The sequence below is a fragment of the Sphaeramia orbicularis genome, chromosome 8 (assembly GCF_902148855.1).
Source record: "Sphaeramia orbicularis chromosome 8, fSphaOr1.1, whole genome shotgun sequence".
Classification (NCBI taxonomy): domain Eukaryota; kingdom Metazoa; phylum Chordata; class Actinopteri; order Kurtiformes; family Apogonidae; genus Sphaeramia; species Sphaeramia orbicularis.
Genome location: NC_043964.1, coordinates 457,696 through 481,024, shown reverse-complemented (window position 1 = coordinate 481,024; position 23,329 = coordinate 457,696). Strand labels below are relative to the sequence as shown.

The following is a 23,329-nucleotide window of genomic DNA, read 5'->3' as shown; positions in this document are numbered from 1 at the left end:
AGGAAGAGGAGGAAGAGAATCCAGCTGCAGCCGATTAATTGATCAGGTGTTTGAAGTCGGTGCCAAAATTCCTGATTCAATTAATCGACTGGATTCGATTGAAGGGAAATATTCTGTGTCAGTTTTCCTGAACTGAAGCTTCTTTATGCGTCACAATAAGCGTCCGTGTGAAACACAACAGTGGAACCAATGTTTAACAGCAGAGAAATGAAGGAACCAAAGTTTGGATTCAGGAGAACTGTGGTTGAAGGATTTTTTTGGATCACTTTGAGTGGATGAATGGGTTGCAGCTCTAGAGGAGGAAGAACCGTCATTAGGAATCTGTCTTAGTCCGTTTATATTGTGTAAATATGTGACACACACTGGAGGAGGACACTGTGATTTCTACATCATATAATGTGAAAGTATCTTATTTGTCCTGTTAATAATTGAATCTTGTTTTTATTATCATTATTTATTTATGACTTTTTCCAGATTCTTCAGGTGAAAAACCAAAACCTACACGAGACCCGTCTTTGACTGTGGCATTTATCTGCAGGGTGAGTAAAAACCACCGCAGCTTCAGTTCTTATTAAACCACAGAAACTCCACCACACTGGAAAAAGAAAAAGAAAACTAAAAAAATAGATGAATCATGTACAACGCAGGCATAATATGGAAATATGAGTCAGTATTAACACTTAAAAATACAAGAAAATCATTTGTTATAATAATATATAAGTTTAAGTGTCTTTTAGAAGCAAAAAAGTAAAACTTACGACTCACAATAAAATCATTTGTATAACGACAATATTTCATTTTACTGTTTTTTTTTAATATGAAGTCCCTTTGTTTTATATCAGACTGTGGCGGCAACAAAACTTGTTGAAAAAGAGCAATAAGTGATATAAAGTTGACATTAAACAGTTTGTTCTTTTTCTGCTTTCTTTTTTTGGTTCATTGAGTTTTATTTGATTAAATTCTTACATGTTTTTGATATTTAAGACAAATTTCACTTGTCCTGCTGTGTTTTCACACACGTTCTGGTATTTCATGGAACCATTTCTAATATTTTACCCCAATTATCTCAACAACAGCGTTTTGAACCTTTTTTTTTTTTTTTTTTTTTTTTTTTTTTTTTTTTTTTTTTTTTTTTTGCAGCTTCATCCCAAGAAAGGAAATTTCCTGGTCATGCAGGCGAAGGAGCTGGGTCTGCCTGTGTGAGTGGATTTATGTGGAATTTACTGTTATTGTACTGGCTTTTATTATTTACAAAACAGATGAATGCACTTTATATGAGACACATTCAGAGGAGGAGGAGATGCACAGTGACTGTTTGTACTTTATTAGGATTCTATTTGTTCCATGTGTTTCAGTTTCAGTGTAAAGTTAATCCTACATGATCACAAACTTATACTAATGTCCTGAAACAGGTGGAGTCCATCTGTGTTTCATCATTCTATTGTTGTAAATATCCACTGTTACATGTTCTGTCTGTGGACGTAGAACAGGGATTAAAGTTCTCCGTCACCACGACTGATTTCCGTCAAATGGAAAAATTGAGGGGGCAAAAAAGTCATATTGAAGTAACTTCCCCATGTGTTTGGCGGAGTCCAGTCGGCACCGCGATCCTGTCCTGGGTCTGCAGTCCTGGGTCTGCTGTCCTGGGTCTGCTGTCCTGGGTCTGCTGTCCTGGGTCTGTCCTGGGTCTGCTGTCCTGGGTCTGCAGTCCTGGGTCTGTCCTGGGTCTGCAGTCCTGGGTCTGCAGTCCTGGGTCTGCTGTCCTGGGTCTGCTGTCCTGGGTCTGCAGTCCTGGGTCTGTCCTGGGTCTGCAGTCCTGGGTCTGCAGTCCTGGGTCTGCAGTCCTGGGTCTGTCCTGGGTCTGCAGTCCTGGGTCTGTCCTGGGTCTGCTGTCCTGGGTCTGCTGTCCTGGGTCTGCTGTCCTGGGTCTGCAGTCCTGGGTCTGTCCTGGGTCTGTCCTGGGTCTGTCCTGGGTCTGCTGTCCTGGGTCTGCAGTCCTGGGTCTGCAGTCCTGGGTCTGCTGTCCTGGGTCTGCAGTCCTGGGTCTGTCCTGGGTCTGTCCTGGGTCTGCTGTCCTGGGTCTGCAGTCCTGGGTCTGCAGTCCTGGGTCTGTCCTGGGTCTGCTGTCCTGGGTCTGCAGTCCTGGGTCTGTCCTGGGTCTGTCCTGGGTCTGCTGTCCTGGGTCTGCAGTCCTGGGTCTGTCCTGGGTCTGCAGTCCTGGGTCTGCAGTCCTGGGTCTGCAGTCCTGGGTCTGTCCTGGGTCTGCAGTCCTGGGTCTGCTGTCCTGGGTCTGCTGTCCTGGGTCTGCTGTCCTGGGTCTGCAGTCCTGGGTCTGCTGTCCTGGGTCTGCAGTCCTGGGTCTGTCCTGGGTCTGTCCTGGGTCTGCTGTCCTGGGTCTGCAGTCCTGGGTCTGTCCTGGGTCTGTCCTGGGTCTGCTGTCCTGGGTCTGCAGTCCTGGGTCTGCTGTCCTGGGTCTGCAGTCCTGGGTCTGTCCTGGGTCTGTCCTGGGTCTGCTGTCCTGGGTCTGCAGTCCTGGGTCTGCTGTCCTGGGTCTGCAGTCCTGGGTCTGTCCTGGGTCTGTCCTGGGTCTGCTGTCCTGGGTCTGCAGTCCTGGGTCTGCAGTCCTGGGTCTGCTGTCCTGGGTCTGCTGTCCTGGGTCTGTCCTGGGTCTGCTGTCCTGGGTCTGCAGTCCTGGGTCTGTCCTGGGTCTGCAGTCCTGGGTCTGCAGTCCTGGGTCTGCAGTCCTGGGTCTGCAGTCCTGGGTCTGCAGTCCTGGGTCTGTCCTGGGTCTGCAGTCCTGGGTCTGTCCTGGGTCTGTCCTGGGTCTGTCCTGGGTCTGCTGTCCTGGGTCTGCTGTCCTGGGTCTGCAGTCCTGGGTCTGCTGTCCTGGGTCTGCAGTCCTGGGTCTGCAGTCCTGGGTCTGTCCTGGGTCTGCTGTCCTGGGTCTGCAGTCCTGGGTCTGTCCTGGGTCTGTCCTGGGTCTGCTGTCCTGGGTCTGCAGTCCTGGGTCTGTCCTGGGTCTGTCCTGGGTCTGCAGTCCTGGGTCTGTCCTGGGTCTGCAGGTGTTGAACACAGGCTCAGGGGGCTGACAGGTTTCCCAGTGCTGATAATCAGAGGACTTGTGTATTCTTCTGTCAGGAGGACAGGCTGATGACTGTTTCTGTTTGGAAGGAAACTCTGCTCATTCTGTGCCTCACAAACACATGGACCAGTTCAGCTTCACTGAAGTTCAGCCTCCAGACTAACTGGAGTTTAGTGCGAACAAGGAGCTTTCATTCTGAAAGAACCACAGCGAAAAGGGAAGAAGACAGAACTGATCTGCATGGACCTTCATGTTTGGGTTCAGAGCTGATCTGCTCTGGACGGTATATGACTAGTGTGTGTGTGTGTGTGTTTGTGTGTTTGTGTGTATGTGCCCTTCCCGTGCGTGCGGCTGTGCGCGCCGCCACCTTACGCGATTACACGCCCGACTGCAGAAGTGCTTTATTTGGACCCGTTTAGCATCTTATTTCTATCTGTGTGGTACAGTACCAAGATAAAACTGAATAGGTTTCAGTGCCAAAAGCAGAAAGAAATAACAGATGAGTTGGTTAGGGTTACATTTACACAGACATTTTCCCCAAAGTTCATGTGCTGTTGGAGTTGGAGTTATGTTTTAGGAGTTCCTAAATTGTTAAATAGAAAGTTTTTCCACTCATTTTTTGCAGTAAGGTTTTCTTCTAGTTATTATTTTCACTTGCTTCACAGGTTTTCATCCCCTTTAAAATTAACCACAGAACACCAGAACTGACCTGAAGCTTTAAAAATGTTCTGTGGGAGGACCCCCAGACCCCCACCAATACCACTCATGACATGTTTTCTCTCCATGTTACTGATCTTCTACACCTGTACACTCTCCCATTCAGTGGGTTTTACAGTATTGCCAAATTTGACTAGATAAACTTGTACGCTATAGTAGTATTGTACTGCATCATTTTTAATAGTGGACAATGATTTTGACCAGAAGAAAATTTTTAGTCAGATGAAAATTTTTGCTTTAATCCCTGACGTAGAACTCTTACCTTTCTTTTCGTTCATCAGTGGAACGGCGGCGATCGGTCCGCTCATCAGCGCTCTGAAAGGCGGGAAGAGCATCATGTACGAAGGGAAAGAGGTGAGATGACCGCTGATCTGAGGCTAAATGTACTCACTGTGAAACCATGTCATGGATGTGAGACAGGAGTAGTTCAGGGACCTCGGGAAAACAGAAGATCCCAAACACCACCGACCATACGAGGCTCTGAAAGGGTTGGTTGGAGTTTTTAATCTGCTTTAAACACCTAAAAAACTCCATTTAAACCATGGGTGTTGAACTCAGGTTAGTTCAGGTTCCACATACAGAACAGTATGATCTCAAATGGGTTGGACCAGAAAAATAATAACAATGAAAAGTAACATTACTTTCAGAAAATGTTTATATCTATCCTGGAGAGTGTAGTGATACGAAAAAATGCAAAACAAGAAAATGACATTAAAATTTAACAAAAATTTAAAAAAGAACATAAAACTAGTAACAAAAGTGTAAAATATGTAACAAGACATAAAAAGTTAACAAAAATAAAAAACAAACATAAAACTAGAAACAAAAGATATCAAAGAAGAATGAGACACATTATGAACTAAATACAGTCAAACTAAAGTGAAGTAAACATGTAACAGGATGGAAATGTGGTCAAAAACCTGTTCCACCAGGTCTGTTTTTTGTTTCTTCATCTTTGGTCTTTTCTCTTTAGATCCGGCCTGAACAGGTCTGTACTCCCACTGACCCGGGTCCGGTCTTCATGGTGGTGGAGTGTCCGTCTGAGGCCTTCGTTCAGGCCGTTTGCACTGACCACCAACTACGAAGGTGTGCGTCTGATATTTAAGCGTCAAACACATGAATGCAGCTTGTGTTTGACTTCAGTTTGAATCCTCTTCTTTTTCCTTCAGGTATCAGACCGGAGGGACCGAGGACCCCCCTGCCCTGGTGGTCCACATCAGTCCGGAGTCGGTTCTGGACTCGGATCAGTACAAAGACTGGATGGAGAGGTGACGACTCCAGGTCAGATCCAGACGTGAGGCCGTTAGTAGATGAAAAACCTGACTCAAACCCTGTGTGCAGGTTTCCATCCACCACACAACACCTGATCCTCAACGAGAACGTGGTGACGGTTCATAACGTCAGGAGCCACAAGAGCCAGACCCAGCTGAACATGATCCACCCGCGGATCTTCCCACCACTCAGATCCTACAGAGCCAAGGTCAAACAAACGCACTACGCATGAGTTCAGCTCCTGTCAGTCAGAATACGAGTCTGTGACGTTAGTCGTGTTATTCTTTTACTCAATACAGAGCGGACATATACCGAAAAAAAGAGGGGGGGGGGCAGCTGTGGCCTGGACGGCTAGAGTCAGCTTGTGACCGAAGGGAGGCCAGTCCAGTTCCCCAGACAGGCTGAAAGTTGTGGGCTGATGGCCCTTGAGCAAGGCACTTAACCCCTCTTTACTCTCCTTTTACACCCCCACCCACCCCAGAGGGGACATATAAAAAAAAAAAAAAAGGGGGGGGGGGGGGGGCAGCCGTGGCTTAGAAGGCTAGACAGTCAGCTTGTGACCAAAGGGTTGTCGGTTTGGTTCCCCAGACAGGCTGAAAGTTGTTGGCTGATGGCACTTGAGCAAGGCACTCAACCCCCCATTTGCTCCTGGGTGTTAGATATGACAGGCCCACTGCTCCTAGTCTACAGCGTGGGGTGTGTTCCATATTTTCAAGGAATACAAGGAGAAAAGATGGAAGAGGGGGATTACAAGGGACTGTGAGAAGAAAAGATAAAGTAAGAGAAGATGAAATAAGAGAAGATGAAATAAGAGAAGACTGTGAATTTGTCAGAAATCAAGTTAAATCCCCAGAGAGTTCAAATGAAACCGTAACTGCTTGTTTCCTCATTGCGGTGTTGTTGTTATTGTTGTTGTTATTGTTGTTGTTGTTGTCGTCGTCTTCAGGAGCGTCAGGCTGCCCTTCACGTCCCTAACGTCAGAGCTGAGTGTTTGCTGAAGTTCCAGCTCCGACCTGTGATGGAATGGCAGAGGTGGGTCCTGTGGGAACACAGACGGGTTCCACCTTTAACCTCGTCTTAAAACTGTCAGTGTTTGTGACCGACGTCGACCTCAGGATTCAACCGTTATGACTTCAAAAGACAGGGAGACTGATAAGAAACAACACAGGATATCTGGAACATTCCAATAAACTATTGTCGCGTTTCCACTACATGGAACCGGCTCGGCTCGGCTCAGTATTCCTCAGACCGTTTCCATTCCAGATACTACTGACTTTACAGTAGCTGGTCGTCATAGCGATGCGGTGTGTTATTTCTGTGTCGTCTGCTCACAGTTGCTGATAAACTCACTGGTTGCCTGTTGTCTGGTCTGAATGTTTCCGTCTTCCACCACAGACTGAATCTGGACCAACCCTGGTCTAGTTTATCTGTTCTCATGTGGATTCATGGAGTCACAGGTTTACTGTCCACTAACACATCTGTGTTTGTAAAAGGGCGGGGCACACAGAAAACTGTCTGACCAATCAGAGGTCTGCAGTGTTTACATCACAGTTTAGTATCACTTGGAACCTCGGCGGAGGTGAGACCAAAAAATTAGTACCAGGTACCAGATTCCTGGTCCTTTTTCGTAATGGAAACGCAAAAAAGCCGAGTCCAGTTCAGTCCAGTCCAGTTCAGTCCAGTCCAGTCCAGTCCAGTCCAGTCCAGTCCAGTCCAGTCCAGTCCAGTCCAGTCTAGTCTAGTCTAGTCTAGTCTAGTCTAGTCTTGTCCAGTCCAGTCCAGTCCAGTCCAGTCTAGTCTAGTCTAGTCTAGTCTAGTCTAGTCTAGTCTAGTCTAGTCTAGTCTAGTCTAGTCTAGTCTAGTCTAGTCCAGTCCAGTCCAGTCCAGTCCAGTCCAGTCCAGTCCAGTCCAGTCCAGTCCAGTCCAGTCCAGTCCAGTCCAGTCCAGTCCAGTCCAGTCCAGTCCAGTCCAGTCCAGTCCAGTCTAGTCTAGTCTAGTCTAGTCTAGTCTAGTCTAGTCTAGTCTAGTCCAGTCCAGTCCAGTCCAGTCCAGTCCAGTCCAGTCCAGTCCAGTCCAGTCCAGTCCTGTCCTGTCTTGTCTTGTCTTGTCTTGTCTTGTCTTGTCTTGTCTTGTCTTGTCTTGTCTTGTCTTGTCTTGTCTTGTCTTGTCTTGTCTTGTCTTGTCTTGTCTTGTCTTGTCTTGTCCTGTCCAGTCCAGTCCAGTCCAGTCCAGTCCAGTCCAGTCTAGTCTAGTCTAGTCTAGTCCAGTTCAGTCCAGTCTAGTCCAGTCTAGTCTTGTCCAGTCCAGTCTAGTCCAGTCTAGTCTTGTCCAGTCCAGTCTAGTCCAGTCTAGTCCAGTTCAGTCTAGTCCTGTCCAGTCCAGTCTAGTCTTGTCCAGTCCAGTCTAGTCCAGTTCAGTCCAGTCCAGTCTAGTCCAGTTCAGTCCAGTCCAGTCCAGTCTAGTCTTGTCCAGTCCAGTCTAGTCCAGTTCAGTCTAGTCCAGTCTAGTCCAGTTCAGTCCAGTCCAGTCTAGTCCAGTCTAGTCCAGTTCAGTCCAGTCCAGTCCAGTCCAGTCCAGTCTAGTCTTGTCCAGTCCAGTCTAGTCCAGTCTAGTCCAGTTCAGTCCAGTCCAGTCTAGTCTTGTCCAGTCCAGTCCAGTCCAGTCTAGTCCAGTCTAGTCTTGTCCAGTCTAGTCCAGTCCAGTCCAGTCCAGTCGGTACCACGCAGTGGAAACACAGCATATATTTACTCTCACATACGTTCAAATGAAGGGATCTGATGGAATTTAAAACCGCACAGATATTATAGAAGGCAAGAAATGAATTCCAAATAACATATGAAAACATTCACAGATAGAGGAACTAAATATGAACATTTGACTAGAACAAATCTGTAAAAGATGTGCATCTCATGTTATGGAGTGGTTTGTCTTATTTTCCAGAGATATACTAACACTGAACAGGAGTCCAGCAGTAGTAGTTATTGTTGGTATGTTATAATGTGTTCTGTTTTTTCCGTTATTTCATAAATGGCCTGTTCTTTTTGTACAATATAAGGACAATATAAGCTGCTGCTGCTTCTTACTCCATTTGGGACATAAAGTGCTGTTAAGAGCCACAATTAAATAGTACATTGTGTGATTTTCTGTTGTTGTTGCCTCAGTATTCTGGAGTGTTCTGTTTAAATTTGTAATTCTCTTTTGTTCACCTTTATATTTTATTCCCACTTGTGTTTGAAATAAGGTTGATCGTGGTCAGATGGGAGGTGGGTTCTGGGGGTCATCCTCAGGGTTTTTACAGCCTGTGTTGTTTGTCTGGACTCTGTTGTGGTCGATCAGAGACGCCGTTCCTCCTGTAACGCAGACGAGTTTGTTTCAAGAAGCGTCTGAGGTTCCGAACTTCATGGAGGAAGTGGAGAAATGTCGGAAGGCTTGTTCCGTCGACGCTGCAGAGATGTCCGGTGAGGTTTCAACACTTCAGACTTCTGTAACGTCAGTGTGGAGGCTTTTCGCTGTTGGGTCTGTTTTTTTATCATCTGTCATGTCGTCATTCATTCCTTCAGTAACCATGCACCATCCATCAGATTAGATAATTACTTTGGCGTCTTTAGTTTCATTTATTTTATCTGATTAAAAAAATAAAAACAACCCATTTCTTGTCGACCGTTCACCTGATTCCACAGATTGGACTCCCATGTTCTTTACCACCAGGACAGATGAATTTAAATGTATTATACATGTTTTTGGATAAGATTCAAAGTTAAGACTTGGACAGATGAATGTTGGTCTTGGTTTGAACTAAACGGTGCTGTTGTGACTGGACTAACGGTTTTTTGTTTTCCACTGCAGATCGATACCCAGAGGTGGTTTTCTTAGGAACAGGATCAGCTCTGCCCATGAAGATTAGAAACGTCAGCGGAACTTTGGTCAACATCAGGTATGGATTTACAAGGAAGTACCAGGAAAGGGGTGAAAAAGTGAACGGAGATGAAGAAGGGAGGGAGGGGAGGAAGGAGGGAGGAAGGAGAGAGTAAACTGAGTTTTCAAAGATGTCTCATACAACCATATGTTTTTGTGTTTGTGTCTTTGAGTTAAACCAGTGTTTTTTCAGCTGTTGGGTCAGGACCCCACATGGGGTCACCTGAAAATTTCTAGTAATTGATAAAAATAAAAACTTACTAATAAAAAATATATGGTCAGTTGACAGAGACAATCCCAATCCATACCAGACAAACTGTGGTTGTGAAACTGCAGCACTTTGGTTTTGTTTGTGTGTCACATGTTCACTGTGGTCAGTTTCAGATGCTGCAGCTCTGTCATCATTCATAGTTTCAGTTCTTGTTTGTTCAGTATTAATTGTCCTCCTTGTAAATCCCAGCTGGACTGACTGGACAGATCCTGAGCCTTTAATCTACACCTGGATTTCCTGCCTCTGTCCACAATAATAGACATTATACAGACTGAATGTCCTCTAACATTTACCTTTATTTTAGGAGAAAAAAAAATTACATTTATTTGCAACATAGTATAGCAAACTATTGCATGTTCAAAAACAAAACATTTTAGGGAAAAAAAAAGTCTCTGTTTTGAATGTCAGGAGTTGCCAGAAATTTGTGATGTTAAAATGGGGTCAGGAGTAAAAAATGGTTAAACTATGGAACAGACTGAATGTGGAATTGAAGCAAAGTCCAAACATAAACCAGTTGAAATCAGTTACAAAGGCATGAGCTCCACAAAGTCACTGGTACGTATTTATTAGTTGGTTTAATTTATAGACAACATATACCATATACCAGGTGTCAAACATGCGTCCTGGGGTCCAAATCCAACCCTCCAAAGGGTCCGGTCCGGCCCCCCAAAGGGTCCAGTCCGGCCTACTAAAGGGTCCAGTCCAACCCTCCAAAGGGTCCAGTCCGGCCTACTAAAGGGTCCAGTCCGGCCCACTAAAGGGTCCAGTCCAACCCTCCAAAGGGTCCAGTCCGGCCTACTAAAGGGTCCAGTCCAACCCTCCAAAGGGTCCAGTCCGGCCTACTAAAGGGTCAGTCCAACCCTCCAAAGGGTCCAGTCCGGCCCACTAAAGGGTCCAGTCCAACCCTCCAAAGGGTCCAGTCCGGCCACTAAAGGGTCCAGTCCGGCCCACTAAAGGGTCCAGTCCAACCCTCCAAAGGGTCCAGTCCGGCCTACTAAAGGGTCCAGTCCGGCCCACTAAAGGGTCCAGTCCAACCCTCCAAAGGGTCCAGTCCGGCCCTGGGAGGAATTGGTGAAATGCAAAATGTGCTGATGATATTAATCATTTTAGTTCAGGTTCCCATTGTAATCTGCAGTGGGTCGGATCAGTCAAATATTATCAGAATAACCTAGAAATACTCCACATTTTTCTCTTGTAAATATAAACATTTTCATGTCATTTACTGTATTACACTAAAACAAACTATCATTTCACAAAAACGCAAATAACCTGAACAAATATGAACATTTTGAAATGTCTGAATTGCAAGTTTTCCAATATTCTGCCTGTTATTAAATGTTTGGTGTGTTTGTAGATCCACTGTGATCTGTGCGTTATAATGTACATGTGGAAATGATAAACTGAGGCTGAATAGTGTTAAAATTCCACTTAGTTTTCTTAAGAAATTGGAGTTTGTTCATGTTATTCACATTATTTTAAAGGATATTTGGCAGATGTAAACATTTTCATCACATAATTTAACTTTTTTCGCTCTAAAACATAGAGGAAAGTTTGGAGTTGTCATTATTTCTATATTATTCTGTTCTTATTTTACTGGTCTGGTCCACTGCAGATCAGATTTAGCTGAATGTGGAACTGAACTAACAGGAGTTTGACAGAACTGCCATAGTGTAAAAGTCTTAAATGTGGCCGTCCTACATAATGGCCTTAACTCTCCTTTAAATTCAGAGTTAATCCTTAACTCTAACACAGCAGGGCAAAGCAGTTCTGTCAAACTCCTGTTAGTTCAGTTCCACATTCAGTTAAATTAGATTAGACTAAATTAGACTGCAGATTAAACTGGTCTGCATGTGGAACCGGAACTAAAAGGATTCAGATCTTCAGTGTCATTTTTACATTTCACACATTCATCCCAGGGCCGGACTGGACCCTTTGGGGGGCCGGACTGGACCCTTTGGTGGGCCGGACTGGACCCTTTGGTGGGCCGGACTGGACCCTTTGGTGGACTGGACTGGACCCTTTGGTGGACTGGACCCTTTAGTGGACTGGACTGGACCCTTTGGTGGACCGGACTGGACCCTTTGGTGGGCCGGACTGGACCCTTTGGTGGACTGGACTGGACCCCTTTGTGGGCCGGACTGGACCCTTTGGGGGGCCGGACTGGACCCTTTGGTGGGCCGGACTGGACCCTTTGGGGGACTGGACTGGACCCTTTGGGGGGCTGGACTGGGCCCTTTGGGGGGCCGGGCTGGACCTTTGGTGGAACGGACTGGACCCTTTGGGGACTGGACTGGACCCTTTGGGGGGCCAGAGTTGGCCCCTGGGCCGTATGTTTGCCCCCTGTGCTGTAAAGTTCCCTTGTGCTGAACCCACCTTACCAGTGTTAACCTTTGGTGTGCAGCTCCACTCAGTCTCTGCTGCTGGACTGTGGGGAGGGAACCTTTGGTCAGCTCTGCCGTCACTATGGCGACGACGTCGACGAGGCTTTGGCCAAAATCTCCACCGTCTTCATCTCACACATGCACGCCGACCATCACACGGTAAGAAATGTGCAGCTGATCTGGGTGGAGGGTGAGAAGAGAGTTCACGTTCAGGTGTGACCCTCCATGTTTACTCTGTTTTTGGTGTATTTCTATTTTCTACCATATGCTGAGTGTTACTGTCTGTCTAAAATATTCAAAGTGTTCTATACATAAAGTAAAAAAAAAGAAAGAAAAGAAATCTGCAGCTGGACATGGAGGACCAGTTTGAATATAGACATGTATGTGCATTTCCATAAAGTGATGTTCAGTAGGGGGCGCTGTAGGCTCATATATAAATAAACAGTGTAGAAGTACAACATCCAGTATACCTGAGACAGAAGAATCTTTTTTTTTTCTTTTCCACATTGGTCTACATGCCCTCTTGTGTTTTTTTTCTACCACTATCCATGTAGTGTTTTAAGGCTGTGTCCCAAACTGAGGCCTCGAAAGGCTCACAGAGCTGTTTGATCGGGTAAATATAAATAATGAAATAGAAATTACAGAAAGAAAAGTGTTCCATGGAAGAGTTTAAACCATGTGACATGCAGAGGAAAAAACAGCTGGAATGACAACCAAAAAAAAAAGCAAAAGACATAAGAAAATTAAAGTCATGAAACAAAACAGACAAAAATAATGTAGAATATGTTTCAAGGCAAAAATGACAGACAATTAGATTAGAAGAATTGGAAGAAAAAGGAAATTGCATCAGCAATAAGCCACATTAGAAATAGTAATTGGAATAAATAATAATTTGATACGTAGTAGTTTGAGCAGAAATTTGGAAAAGCTCCAAAGTGACTGTTGCATTGTGGGAATATTGGACTATTCAAGACGCTGTGGGTCAGTTCAGCAGATCAGTCACTTCAATTCCATTATTGTGTTACAATTTATTGAAAAAAGGTGTTTCATATCCTGTTTCATGTATTAATTAAAAAAGGCTAAACCCACCTGTTCCATCTCTAAGTTTATGGAAATGTACATTTGTGTTTAAGGCTGTGTCGGCAAGAATCTGGTGATACCATACAAATCACAACACTAGGATCAACATATCATGATACTGTTAAAAAGGACATTTTTGGTTTGTTTCTGTTTTTTTAATGATTATTTCCTGGAAGAATTGAATTCCAGCATAAATCTGCACAAATCCTAAACACATTTGTATTTGATTCCAACAGGATCTAATGTTCTATCAGCAAATGTTCCAACTGTGTTCAAACTGAAATTCTGTTTTCCAGACATTCCAGTTATCAGATCCTGTTCAAATGTTCAGGATTCTATTAGTTCACAACTAACATCAGAACAGGATTTGAGTTCAATCCAACAAAGGAACCAACATTATTGAATAAAAGAGTGTGAAAGAAGAATAAAATATAACCCCCCTCCCCAAAAAAACCCAAAAATGAACCCCCGTCATATCTGCATTTGAATAAGTACCTAAAAATGTCGATTCAGTACTTTTTAATACTGACACAGTATTGTGAAATTAAATATTGTGATATATAGCAGAACCCATATTTTCTTACAGCCCTACTTGTGTGGATGTGATGGTACCTTCAACATGTTCTAGAATGGGTTCTCATGTTAATATCATGTGTTGTGCTTGTGTTTCAGGGGCTGATAAAGCTGCTGTATCAGAGGGAGAGAGCGCTGGTATGAACCAGACACGAGAAAACACATCATCCACACATAAGAAGCGCTTTAATTTCCAACAGAAACTTCCAGATTTCCTGTTTATCCTGAGTTTTCCTGCTGATCACAAGGCTCAGGCCCCGGTTAAAGTCAAATCGACTGTTTTCAAGGCCTTAAAATGTCTTAAAATGAGGCAGATTCAGTAAACCTAAACCTGTTCAGACATGAGGCCTGAAATAAACCACTCAAAGTCCTAAATGTGGGTCAAATTTAAACACAAAATAGTCCTGGAATCAAATGACCCAAAAACATCATTTACAGAGAGTTTCGTTCATGATGCCTTCAGGGACATTCGTAAACTCTGCAGTCTCCTTTTTTTTTACTGTAAAAGTATTGCTTTTTCCTCTTTTATGATGTGTTTAACGGTCTTCACAGTCAGTAAAAGTGTCCTTCACAGACTGTTCTGTTCAAAAAGGCGTCTCTGAAACTGCTGTCCTGATGTTAATTACGATGGAAATAGTGTCTTTATTTACATCGCAGCTGCCGTTTGTTTGTTTATCCGTTCCGTTGTTTGTTGCCATGGTTAAATGTGGCTCGTTCTTCCGTTTCTCAGTCGACTTTAGGGAAAGCGTTCAGCCGGGTCTACCTGGTCGGTCCAGGGCGGATCTTAACGTGGCTCATGCAGTATCACTACGCCTGTGAGGAGGTCATCCACCACATCAAGTACGTGAACCTGAACGCAACACACACACTTTCCTCCAGGATGTTGGTTTAATGTCATTATTGTTATAGATTATATTATGACTTCCAAGTAACACACAGAAATTATTCACAGATATAGAGGGGGGGGGGGGGGGGGTTTGACTCTAGAGAAAAACTAAATATGAAACATTTCACTGGAGCGGGGCTGTCCAGCTCCTGTTAGTTCAGTTCCACGTTCAGCTCAGTCTGATCTGCAGTGGGCCCAACCAGGAAAATAAGAACAGAAGAATAGAGAAATAAGGTCCACTCCAAACTTTTATCTGTTTTACAGCGAAAAAAAGTAAATTAAACAGTGAACAGGTTTCCATCTACAAACTGTCCTTTCAAAAGATGTGAAGAACATGAACAAACTGAACACACCAGTGTCATCTGAACACTGTTCTGCCTCAGTTCATCATTTCCACATGTTCATGATCACGTACGGATCACAGTGGATCTACAAACACACACAACATTTAAGAACAGACAGAATATTGGTACAATTGTACTGACTTCTCTTAAGATATTTCAGGTTGTTCATATTTGTTCAGGTTATTCACATTTTTTATGAAATTCTACTTTGTTTTAGTGTAAATACATGAAAGTATTTACATTTCCAAACAGAAACATTTGTAGTCATCATTATTTCTGTTCTTCTGATAGTATTAGACTGGTCCTGTCCACTGCAGACGGAACTGGTCTGAATGTGGAACCGGAACTAAAAGGACTGTTCAGATCTGAGTGGAATTTTTGCATTTCACTAATTCATCCCAGGGTCGGACTGGACCCTTTGGTGGGTCGGACTGGACCCTTTGGAGGGTTGGACTGGACCCTTCGGTGGGCCGGACTGGACCCTTTGGTGGGTTGGACTGGACCCTTTGGTGGGCCGGACTGGACCCTTTGGTGGACTGGATTTGGCCCGTGGGCCACATGTTTGACACCTGTGATCTAGAGCGTGTCATGTTGTGCAGTAGAATGGAACCACATATAAAAAAGTATGAAAACATCACAAAATCTAAGAAGAAATCCAGTAACAATGAACCAAAGTACAACAGTAATAGTTACTCGGACTGGACCCTTTGGTGGGTTGGACTGGACCCTTTGGTGGGCCGGACTGGACCCTTCGGTGGGTTGGACTGGACCCTTCGGTGGGCCGGACTGGACCCTTCGGTGGGTTGGACTGGACCCTTCGGTGGGCCGGACTGGACCCTTCGGAGGGTTGGACTGGACCCTTCGGTGGGCCGGACTGGACCCTTCGGTGGGCCGGACTGGACCCTTCGGTGGGTTGGACTGGACCCTTCGGTGGGCCGGACTGGACCCTTTGGTGGGTTGGACTGGACCCTTTGGAGGGCCGGACTGGACCCTTTGGTGGACTGGATTTGGCCCGTGGGCCACATGTTTGACACCTGTGATCTAGAGCATGTCATGTTGTGCAGTAGAATGGAACCACATATAAAAAAGTATGAAAACATCACAAAATCTAAGAAGAAATCCAGTAACAATGAACCAAAGTACAACAGTAATAGTTACTGATAGTATGTTTTCAGTTGTTTTCTTTTTCAGTAATTTAATAACTGGCCTATTCTTCTTTTTTATGGAATGTATACCTTATTTATATAAATTTAATGTAGGACCAAATGGGCTTGTAGTTGTACATTGTGTGACTTTTTTTTTTTAATTGCCTTTTAAATTTGTAATTTCTTTTTGCCTTTTGTTCACCTTCATATTTTATTTCTACTTCTTATTTACTTCTTGAATCCCTTGTTTTATGTTTGGTGTACGACACTTTGGCCAGCTGTAAGGTTCTTAAAGTGCATTAGAAAATAAAGTTATGTTTGAAATCAAGTTTATCATTATCATGAGATTGAAATTAGCCTATTTGCTCATTTTTTGTAAAAAGAAAATTGTACGTTATCACAAAGAGCAAATATTAGTTTTTCCCTTTTTGTTCTGTATCCTGTTTATTTAACAGACGTAGAGCGTCACTGTTACCATGGTTACCAAACTGTTGAATCACATCACTAAAATAAACTTTCATTAAAGCATGTAATGAAATCTGAATATTAACACTGAAATAATAGAAGGTCAATAAATACACTTTTATCTGTAGTTGAACACATCCTCATATTAAAGATGAGAATTAATAGGATGTTTTTGTTCATATCAGATTGTTTCTGGTCTTTGTTGATCCTGATCCTTAGTTTTTGGGGTTTTTATTTTGTTTCGATTGGAAAAGGAGCAAGATATCTGCATTAACATTCATACATATGTAATCTATTAGAGTCCTTTTTGTTTTTCTCATTTTATACATACCACAGTGTCAAACAAAAAAACAAAGATCACATGAAGTGGGTGCTACAGTTTTGGTATTTCTCACTTTAAAACAAAAGACAGTCACAGTTTCAGTTCCTCTGGGTTCTTTAAACATGACACACGTTTATGCACGAGTCAAACATTCTCAAAGAACAAAGACAGAGAGATTATAACGAAGAAATTCTTAGTGACACAGTCCTGGGCGGCTAGAGGATCCCAAACTGAATCCATTTGTCCAAATATGGTCAGATGTATCCCTCTGGACTCTGTCAGAGTCGGTCCATGTTTTCCATTTTGTAAATTGCAGACGGTCTGGTACCGGTCTAATGTTGGTGCAGTTGGATTTAACCTCCTTCTTCTAATAGATGTGTTGCTGGCTGCTTTAAAGTGCCTGGAATCCTTTTGTATCCTCCTCTGCTTCCAGTACTGAGACATGACCAAGATACAGGTTTACACAGGTCTAGGGAACAGGAAACTTGCAGACCCATATTCAAGTCCTGTGGCTGTCCTCCAGTGTTGGTTCAGTCCCAGAACACATGAGAAGGACTGGCCTCCTGTGATCCACACTGTGTCCAACAATCAGAAGAACACCTCTGGATTTACCCTGATGGAGGGTCTGAAAAAACCCTAACACATTTATCCAACAAGCTCTGTCCATTCTAACAGTTCCTGATGCTTGGTTTATCCAGTTTTTTGAACTGTAATAACCAGGCTGTTACTGTTGTGTTCCTGTGGAGCTGTAACGCCTCTTTAACTTCATATTTTGCTGTATACTGACCTTTACACCCCACACCGTGCCGCTGCAGACTCATGTTTCTTGTTTTTCAGTTTCATCCCAAACAGATCTCTGTGTGACGACGCCGACACGACACAAACCGACGACACAGTCCTTCATCCGAGCGCTTCTGAAGAAAACGACCTGGAGCAGGTCTGTGACGTCACATCAGCGTTAGGGTGGTTCACAAAATAAACTTTCACCAAATTTTGCCAGATGGCTTTTTGCCTTGTTCCAGTTGATATCAGAAACATCTGCACCAAAAATGGAGTCAACAGCTGCACATTTAAGGATGGAACAGTTTTCCACCTCTGTTTGGTCCACATCATGTATGTGCATGAGGTTTCCCTGGAAACACATGTTCTAAAGAAGGACGTGGACTGGACCCAGAGTTTGCATCCATATCCAGATAAAAGCGTTGCAGATGCTGCACTGAAGAGCACTGGACCACATCTGTGGAATCTGTCAGAAGAACTGGTCGCCCTGGCATTTTCGGACGCTCGCATTGATGTTGAAGAAAAGGAGGGAAAAGACGCTCCACAGACTGGACGCCAAGTCTGACTTCCACAAGAACAGTCCGACTACATCTGTAGCCTGGACGGTCAGCGCTCAGTCCACTTCTGTGAAGTTCTGACTGAAGGTCAAATGAACCAGTAACCCTGAGGATGGGAGCTCCATTCCCCCAGATGAGAATGTGAACAGACAGTCTGTTGGTTGAAGGTCATCAGTGCACACAGAGGCCTTGGCCTGATTCACTGCTGTCAACAACCTGTGCCGAATGAAGAACCAAAGAGAACCAGTCCTGATCCCTGGGATCTACAGTTTGAACTGTTGGAGCACATGCAGCAGGAGGACTGGGACACATTAGGAACCAGCACATTCATCTGGTTTGTTCAGTTCTGTTTCTGCCAGAGTTACACATTCTTACGTAAACAGTCAGAACTGGAAGTGGGCCAGCCTTTACCTGGCGTCCTCTTGGCTCCGTTTTTGCTGCAGATGTTCTCAGTGCAACAGGAACAGGAATAAATACCATCTGGCAGAATTCGAAGCTGGACTTCCACCGTCACTTTGGGAACCGCCTGCATCAGCGTTGGTGGAGTTCCTCAGCGTCACGTGTCCGTTCTGTGTTTCAGTTTCAGACGTGTTTGGTTCGTCACTGTAGAAACGCCTTCGCCTGCAGCTTCACTCATCAGTCCGGATGGAAGATGGCGTTTTCTGGCGACACCATGCCCTGCGACGCATTCGTACACATCGGTCAGTACCAGACAAAGGAAGGAACCAAGTACACACTGCAGTACTACACTTAAATTTATTTGAGTTTTCAGGTACTTGTACTTGACTCCACTTTTCATTTTCTGTCAGCTTTTTCCTTTTACTTCCTAGATTTGAACACAAATACACTATGTGGACAAAAGTCTGTGGACCCGTTGAATTCAGGTGTTTTTTTTCTACCAGGGGTCTGGATACAAAACAATAAGGCTAATGTCAGAATAGATTTTAGATTAGATAAGTATCATTGCATTGGTTAGTTGGTTTAATGATCTTTGCTTCCAAACTGCCTAGAGATGTTTTTTACATCATTTTTCTCAACATTGGATTTTTTTTTTTTTTTTTTTACTCCATGGACTATGATTTTAATATCTTCCTCTAATTCTAAACTATTTTTCCTGCTCTGACTGTAAATAATAATATTCTACCACAACTAACCATCTGCTTTTTTCATCTCTCACTTAACTCTTTAAGTGCAGACAGTTAAGGGGCTACTAAGCCTTAAAAGCGCCACAGAATTTGGCCGTTTTTTCGTATTTTGCGTCGTTTTTATAATATTTGAAGAATCCTGCAGGAAACCGCTCGGTAACCTCCGACCGATGGTGATTAGATTCAAACAGCACCGGACGCAGCCGATTCATTATTGATCGTAATTTGCATCATTCATAATAATAATAATAATACTCTTATATGGCGCTTTTCATACATTAAAAACTGTAGCACAAAGTGGTTTACATATCAGTTTAAAATCCGTACGCCCCCCACCCACACCCACCCACTCACCCGCCACCCACCCACCACACACCGCACACACCACACACACACACACACACATATATACATGCAAACCCACAAGCTCACACATACTTAAGAAGACTGACTGAGCACGGGTAGACCAGAACAAAAATGTACAAGTAAAAGTAAACCTTCCGTTTAGGAGGCGCTGTCTCAGGGAGCCATCCGCACCAGGAGGCAGCCGCCGACCCCGGCGACCAGGCACCAGCAACACAGCCCCGCATCCCAACCAGTGGGAGGGCCAACTGGGACCCCCCACCCACCAGAAAGGAGCGGACCCAGTGAGAGAAGGCGCCACAGCCCCCGGAGTCCACAGCCGCCCCCGGCATGGAGGCTCCCTCTGATCAAACACCGGAGAATAAGAACATTAAAACATATAAAAATATTATTCGGTCGCGTGACCTCAAATTCCCGTCTGCTTGGTCTCAAAGGGGGACACAGAAAGAACGTCACGAAATGTGAGAAAGAAATGGGGGTGGATGGTTTGTTTGTACACAAATATGGAGTGTTCTCCAAAGCCGATCTGATCGGCCCGTGGCACTGAAAGTGTTAAGAAGAAAATCTCCCATTAAACTTTAAGGAAATATTGATGTTTATAAACTATATGGACAAAAGTATTGGGACACATCCTGTCTACAGCTGTAAGATGTCCTGTTCATGCTGATTTGAGATAAAACATCAATATTTAGTCAGTCAGAGCCCAGAAAAGATTTAGAATTTAGAGATAAAACATTTTAAAATCATAGCCATGGATAAAAAACAAAAAAACCCCAAAACATTGAATCAGTTGAGTTCTCCTCCAGTGAAAGTCCCACCACTTTTTATTGGCAGATTGATCTCCTGTATCCAGAACCCGAACAGAGTCAGAACCTGAAGAACTCACAAATTCAATGGTATTGACTCTTGATAGAAACATGACGCTGACGGGACAGGGACCACTGAACTATTTGGTTCAAAGTATCTGTATTTTGTACTTGAATATTTGACTCACAGACTGAAGTACATGAAGTAAACTGAGCTTTTAATGTTCAACAGATTTATAAAACTCCTCTTACCTGTAGTATATCTAGGGGATGGAACCATTACTGGTATAACGATAAACAGCAGTAAAATCACAGACGGTTAGTCTTACCGTTTAAATTCTAATTCTCATGATAACTGTGTTGATTACTGCACTTTTAGGAGAAAATACACCATGTAAAGATCTACTGTTATGTCAAATATCTGAGTATAGTTTATTACAATTTTAATTTTCTATACCTAATATTTGAACCAATATTCACTTTTAAAGTCTGTGAAAAGGTTCGTTAAACATCTGTGTGTTATTTATGCAATAAATTATATACATTTTTCAAATCAGATTTTATATATTTTTTGTGTTTTTTGTCCTTTTATGTTTTATAGTAGGTTAAAGTGAAAAAATAACAGACAGCATGATCCTAGATGAAGTTGTGCTGAAAAAAAACAGATCCAAACATGGGTATAGTAACATTTGTTTCTATAGTATATAAAGGCCAAATCAAAAGGACTGAAAAACAGACAGAACAGACTCAGACACTAAGGGTTAATATGTGAATGTTTCTGACACAGAAGGGGACAGTGGGACTGTATACTTTGTTTTTTTGTTTTTTTTTTCAAATATAAACTTGTTTAAATTCTTTCAGTGTGTGTATCAGTACTTTTTGAACATTTTTGAGCACAATTTCAATAATACGTGATAATAATGAGAACTGTGATAATTTTGGTCACAATAACTGTGATGTGAAATTTTCCTATGGTTCCAGCCCTAGTATCATACAACCTGAATAATCTTATCCAGTATTTTGTGACGTTTTTCATCCATCCTGACCTGGTGTGATTCCTTATTTGTCTTGTTTTTTTCCTTCTTAGGAAAGGATTCGACTTTATTGATCCATGAGGCGACTCTGGAAGACGCTCTGGAGGAGGAAGCAGTGGAGAAAAGACACAGGTGAGAAACAGACGAGAACGGAAAGAAATATGGGTTCAGCAGTCTATCATGATATTTCATTTCACAATACTGTAATGATACTCAAAAGTACTGTAAGGATATTTTTAGGTATTTATTCAAACGCAGATATTGTGGAGGTTCATTTTTGGGGTTTTTTTGTTTATATTTTATTTATTATTATTTAGCAGTTTTATTATCCTCCTCAGACCCAGGAAATGTCAGCAAAGTACCAGCTTTTTTTTTTTATTAAATAAGTGCATGATACAAGTTTTTTCAGATGCAGTTTTTAAAATTTTTATGGAATGTCTTTGTGGTGGACAATTTTCTTTTTTTTTGTAAAGTTGTGAAACTCTTGTCCACAAATGTGGACAGAAAACCCACAGCTGGGTTGAGGAGGATAAAAAGTACTGTATGGATATTTTAGGTATTTATTCAAATGCAGATATTGGAGGTTGATTTGTTTTCTTTTTGTTTATATTTTATTTTTATTCAATACTGTTTATTCCTTTGTTGGGATTGAACTCAAATCTGTTCTGATGTTAGTTGTGAACTAATAGAATGAACATTTGAACAGGATCTGAAACTGGAATGTCTGGAAAACACAATTTCAGTTTGAACACAGTTGGAACATTTGCTGATAGAACATTAGATCCTGTTGGGATCAAATACAAATGTGTTTAGGATTTGTGCAGATTTGATGGAATTCAATTCTTCAAGGAAATAATCATAAAAAAAAGAAACAAAACCAATAAAAAATTGCCTTTTGAACAGCATCATGATGATTGTGATATATCATGATCCTAGTATTGTGATTTGTATCATGTCGTCAGATTCTTGCCGATGCACAGCCCTAGTGAATATACTCAGTATTTGTCACATTTATTATCATGAGTAATGCCGTACAGTCATTTGAATGAGGCTATATAAAAATGTGGCACCGCAGACTCAGTCGCCTTCAGAGGGTTAATGAAGTCAGTTCATATTTAACTCAAATAAAAGAGTCAGAGTGTTTGGAATCGACCTCTGAAGTTTCATAAAGTGAAGTAACAGTTTCCTGTGTGTGACAGTACGACGTCTCAGGCCATCGGTGTGGGGATGAAGATGAACGCAGACTTCATCATGCTCAACCACTTCAGCCAGCGCTACGCCAAAGTGCCGCTGTTCAGCCACGACTTCACCGAACGAGTGGGAATCTCCTTCGACCACATGAGGGTACGAACCAGCGCGCACGTCCAGAGGTTCACGCATCTACAGCTGAACTTTGGCTTTTCCCATATGTTCCATACTGATAGTATGAAGGAATGAATTTATTTTTGGTTTACATCAGTCAGTCGTTGTACTCAGTCCATTAATCGTAATAAAATAAAAACCAAAAAGGAATAGGCTAGAAGCAAAAGCTTACTTTTGCCTATCCTTTATCAACTAATCCACTGCTTACATCAACTCAAATGTGAACAGCATCCAGCATTCACACCAGAATAACAAAAAAAAAAATCAACAACAAAACACTCTACCATCTCAATTCAATATTTCTGATAATTTAAACTTAAAGTGCTCGTTTTTTTTTAAACTTCACCAAAGGAGTGGATAACTTAAGTACATCATAAGGTCCATCCCATAATTTCCCCCCCACAGTCCAGCTCATCTAGACTTCACATCTGCCCTCATGAGTATCCTGCATTTCCAACATCAGACAAATGAAAGCCGTCCTGATGAACCGTGTGCTGTCCAGCCCACAGAGGCCTTTCATCTGCACAGAAACACAGCAATGGCAAAAGGTTTTTCATGGACTTTGGTTTGAACTTTTTTTTTTTTTTTTACATTTGTTTGTATTTCAGCAACTTGAGACATAAACAAAATACCAAATACTCAACAGCTGTCATATTTTAACCCTTTAAATTTCATGTTTGTAATATTTGCCATATTTTTGAAGCAAAAAACACAAAACTTCTTTTTTCCCAATATATTACATAAAAGTTGATTACTTATTTTTTAATTTTTTCAACCCAGAATGTCAGTGATCAACAGTAACATTGGTTAATATGCATGATTATGTTTT

The 23,329-nt window shown here is 42.8% G+C and overlaps 1 protein-coding gene across 1 annotated transcript in view; it reads left to right on the top strand.

The window, feature by feature from the left end:
• elac2 (elaC ribonuclease Z 2) overlaps window positions 1–23,329 on the top strand; it is a 32,223-nt gene that overhangs the window by 7,282 nt on the left and 1,612 nt on the right. The window contains 16 exon segments of the mRNA XM_030142154.1: window positions 463–539; window positions 1,141–1,199; window positions 4,081–4,153; window positions 4,773–4,885; window positions 4,969–5,067; window positions 5,141–5,279; window positions 6,018–6,103; window positions 8,408–8,529; window positions 8,918–9,005; window positions 11,659–11,797; window positions 13,391–13,429; window positions 14,022–14,131; window positions 17,291–17,390; window positions 18,371–18,491; window positions 21,192–21,270; window positions 22,338–22,482. Coding sequence (XP_029998014.1) covers window positions 463–539; window positions 1,141–1,199; window positions 4,081–4,153; window positions 4,773–4,885; window positions 4,969–5,067; window positions 5,141–5,279; window positions 6,018–6,103; window positions 8,408–8,529; window positions 8,918–9,005; window positions 11,659–11,797; window positions 13,391–13,429; window positions 14,022–14,131; window positions 17,291–17,390; window positions 18,371–18,491; window positions 21,192–21,270; window positions 22,338–22,482 — 1,589 coding nt within the window.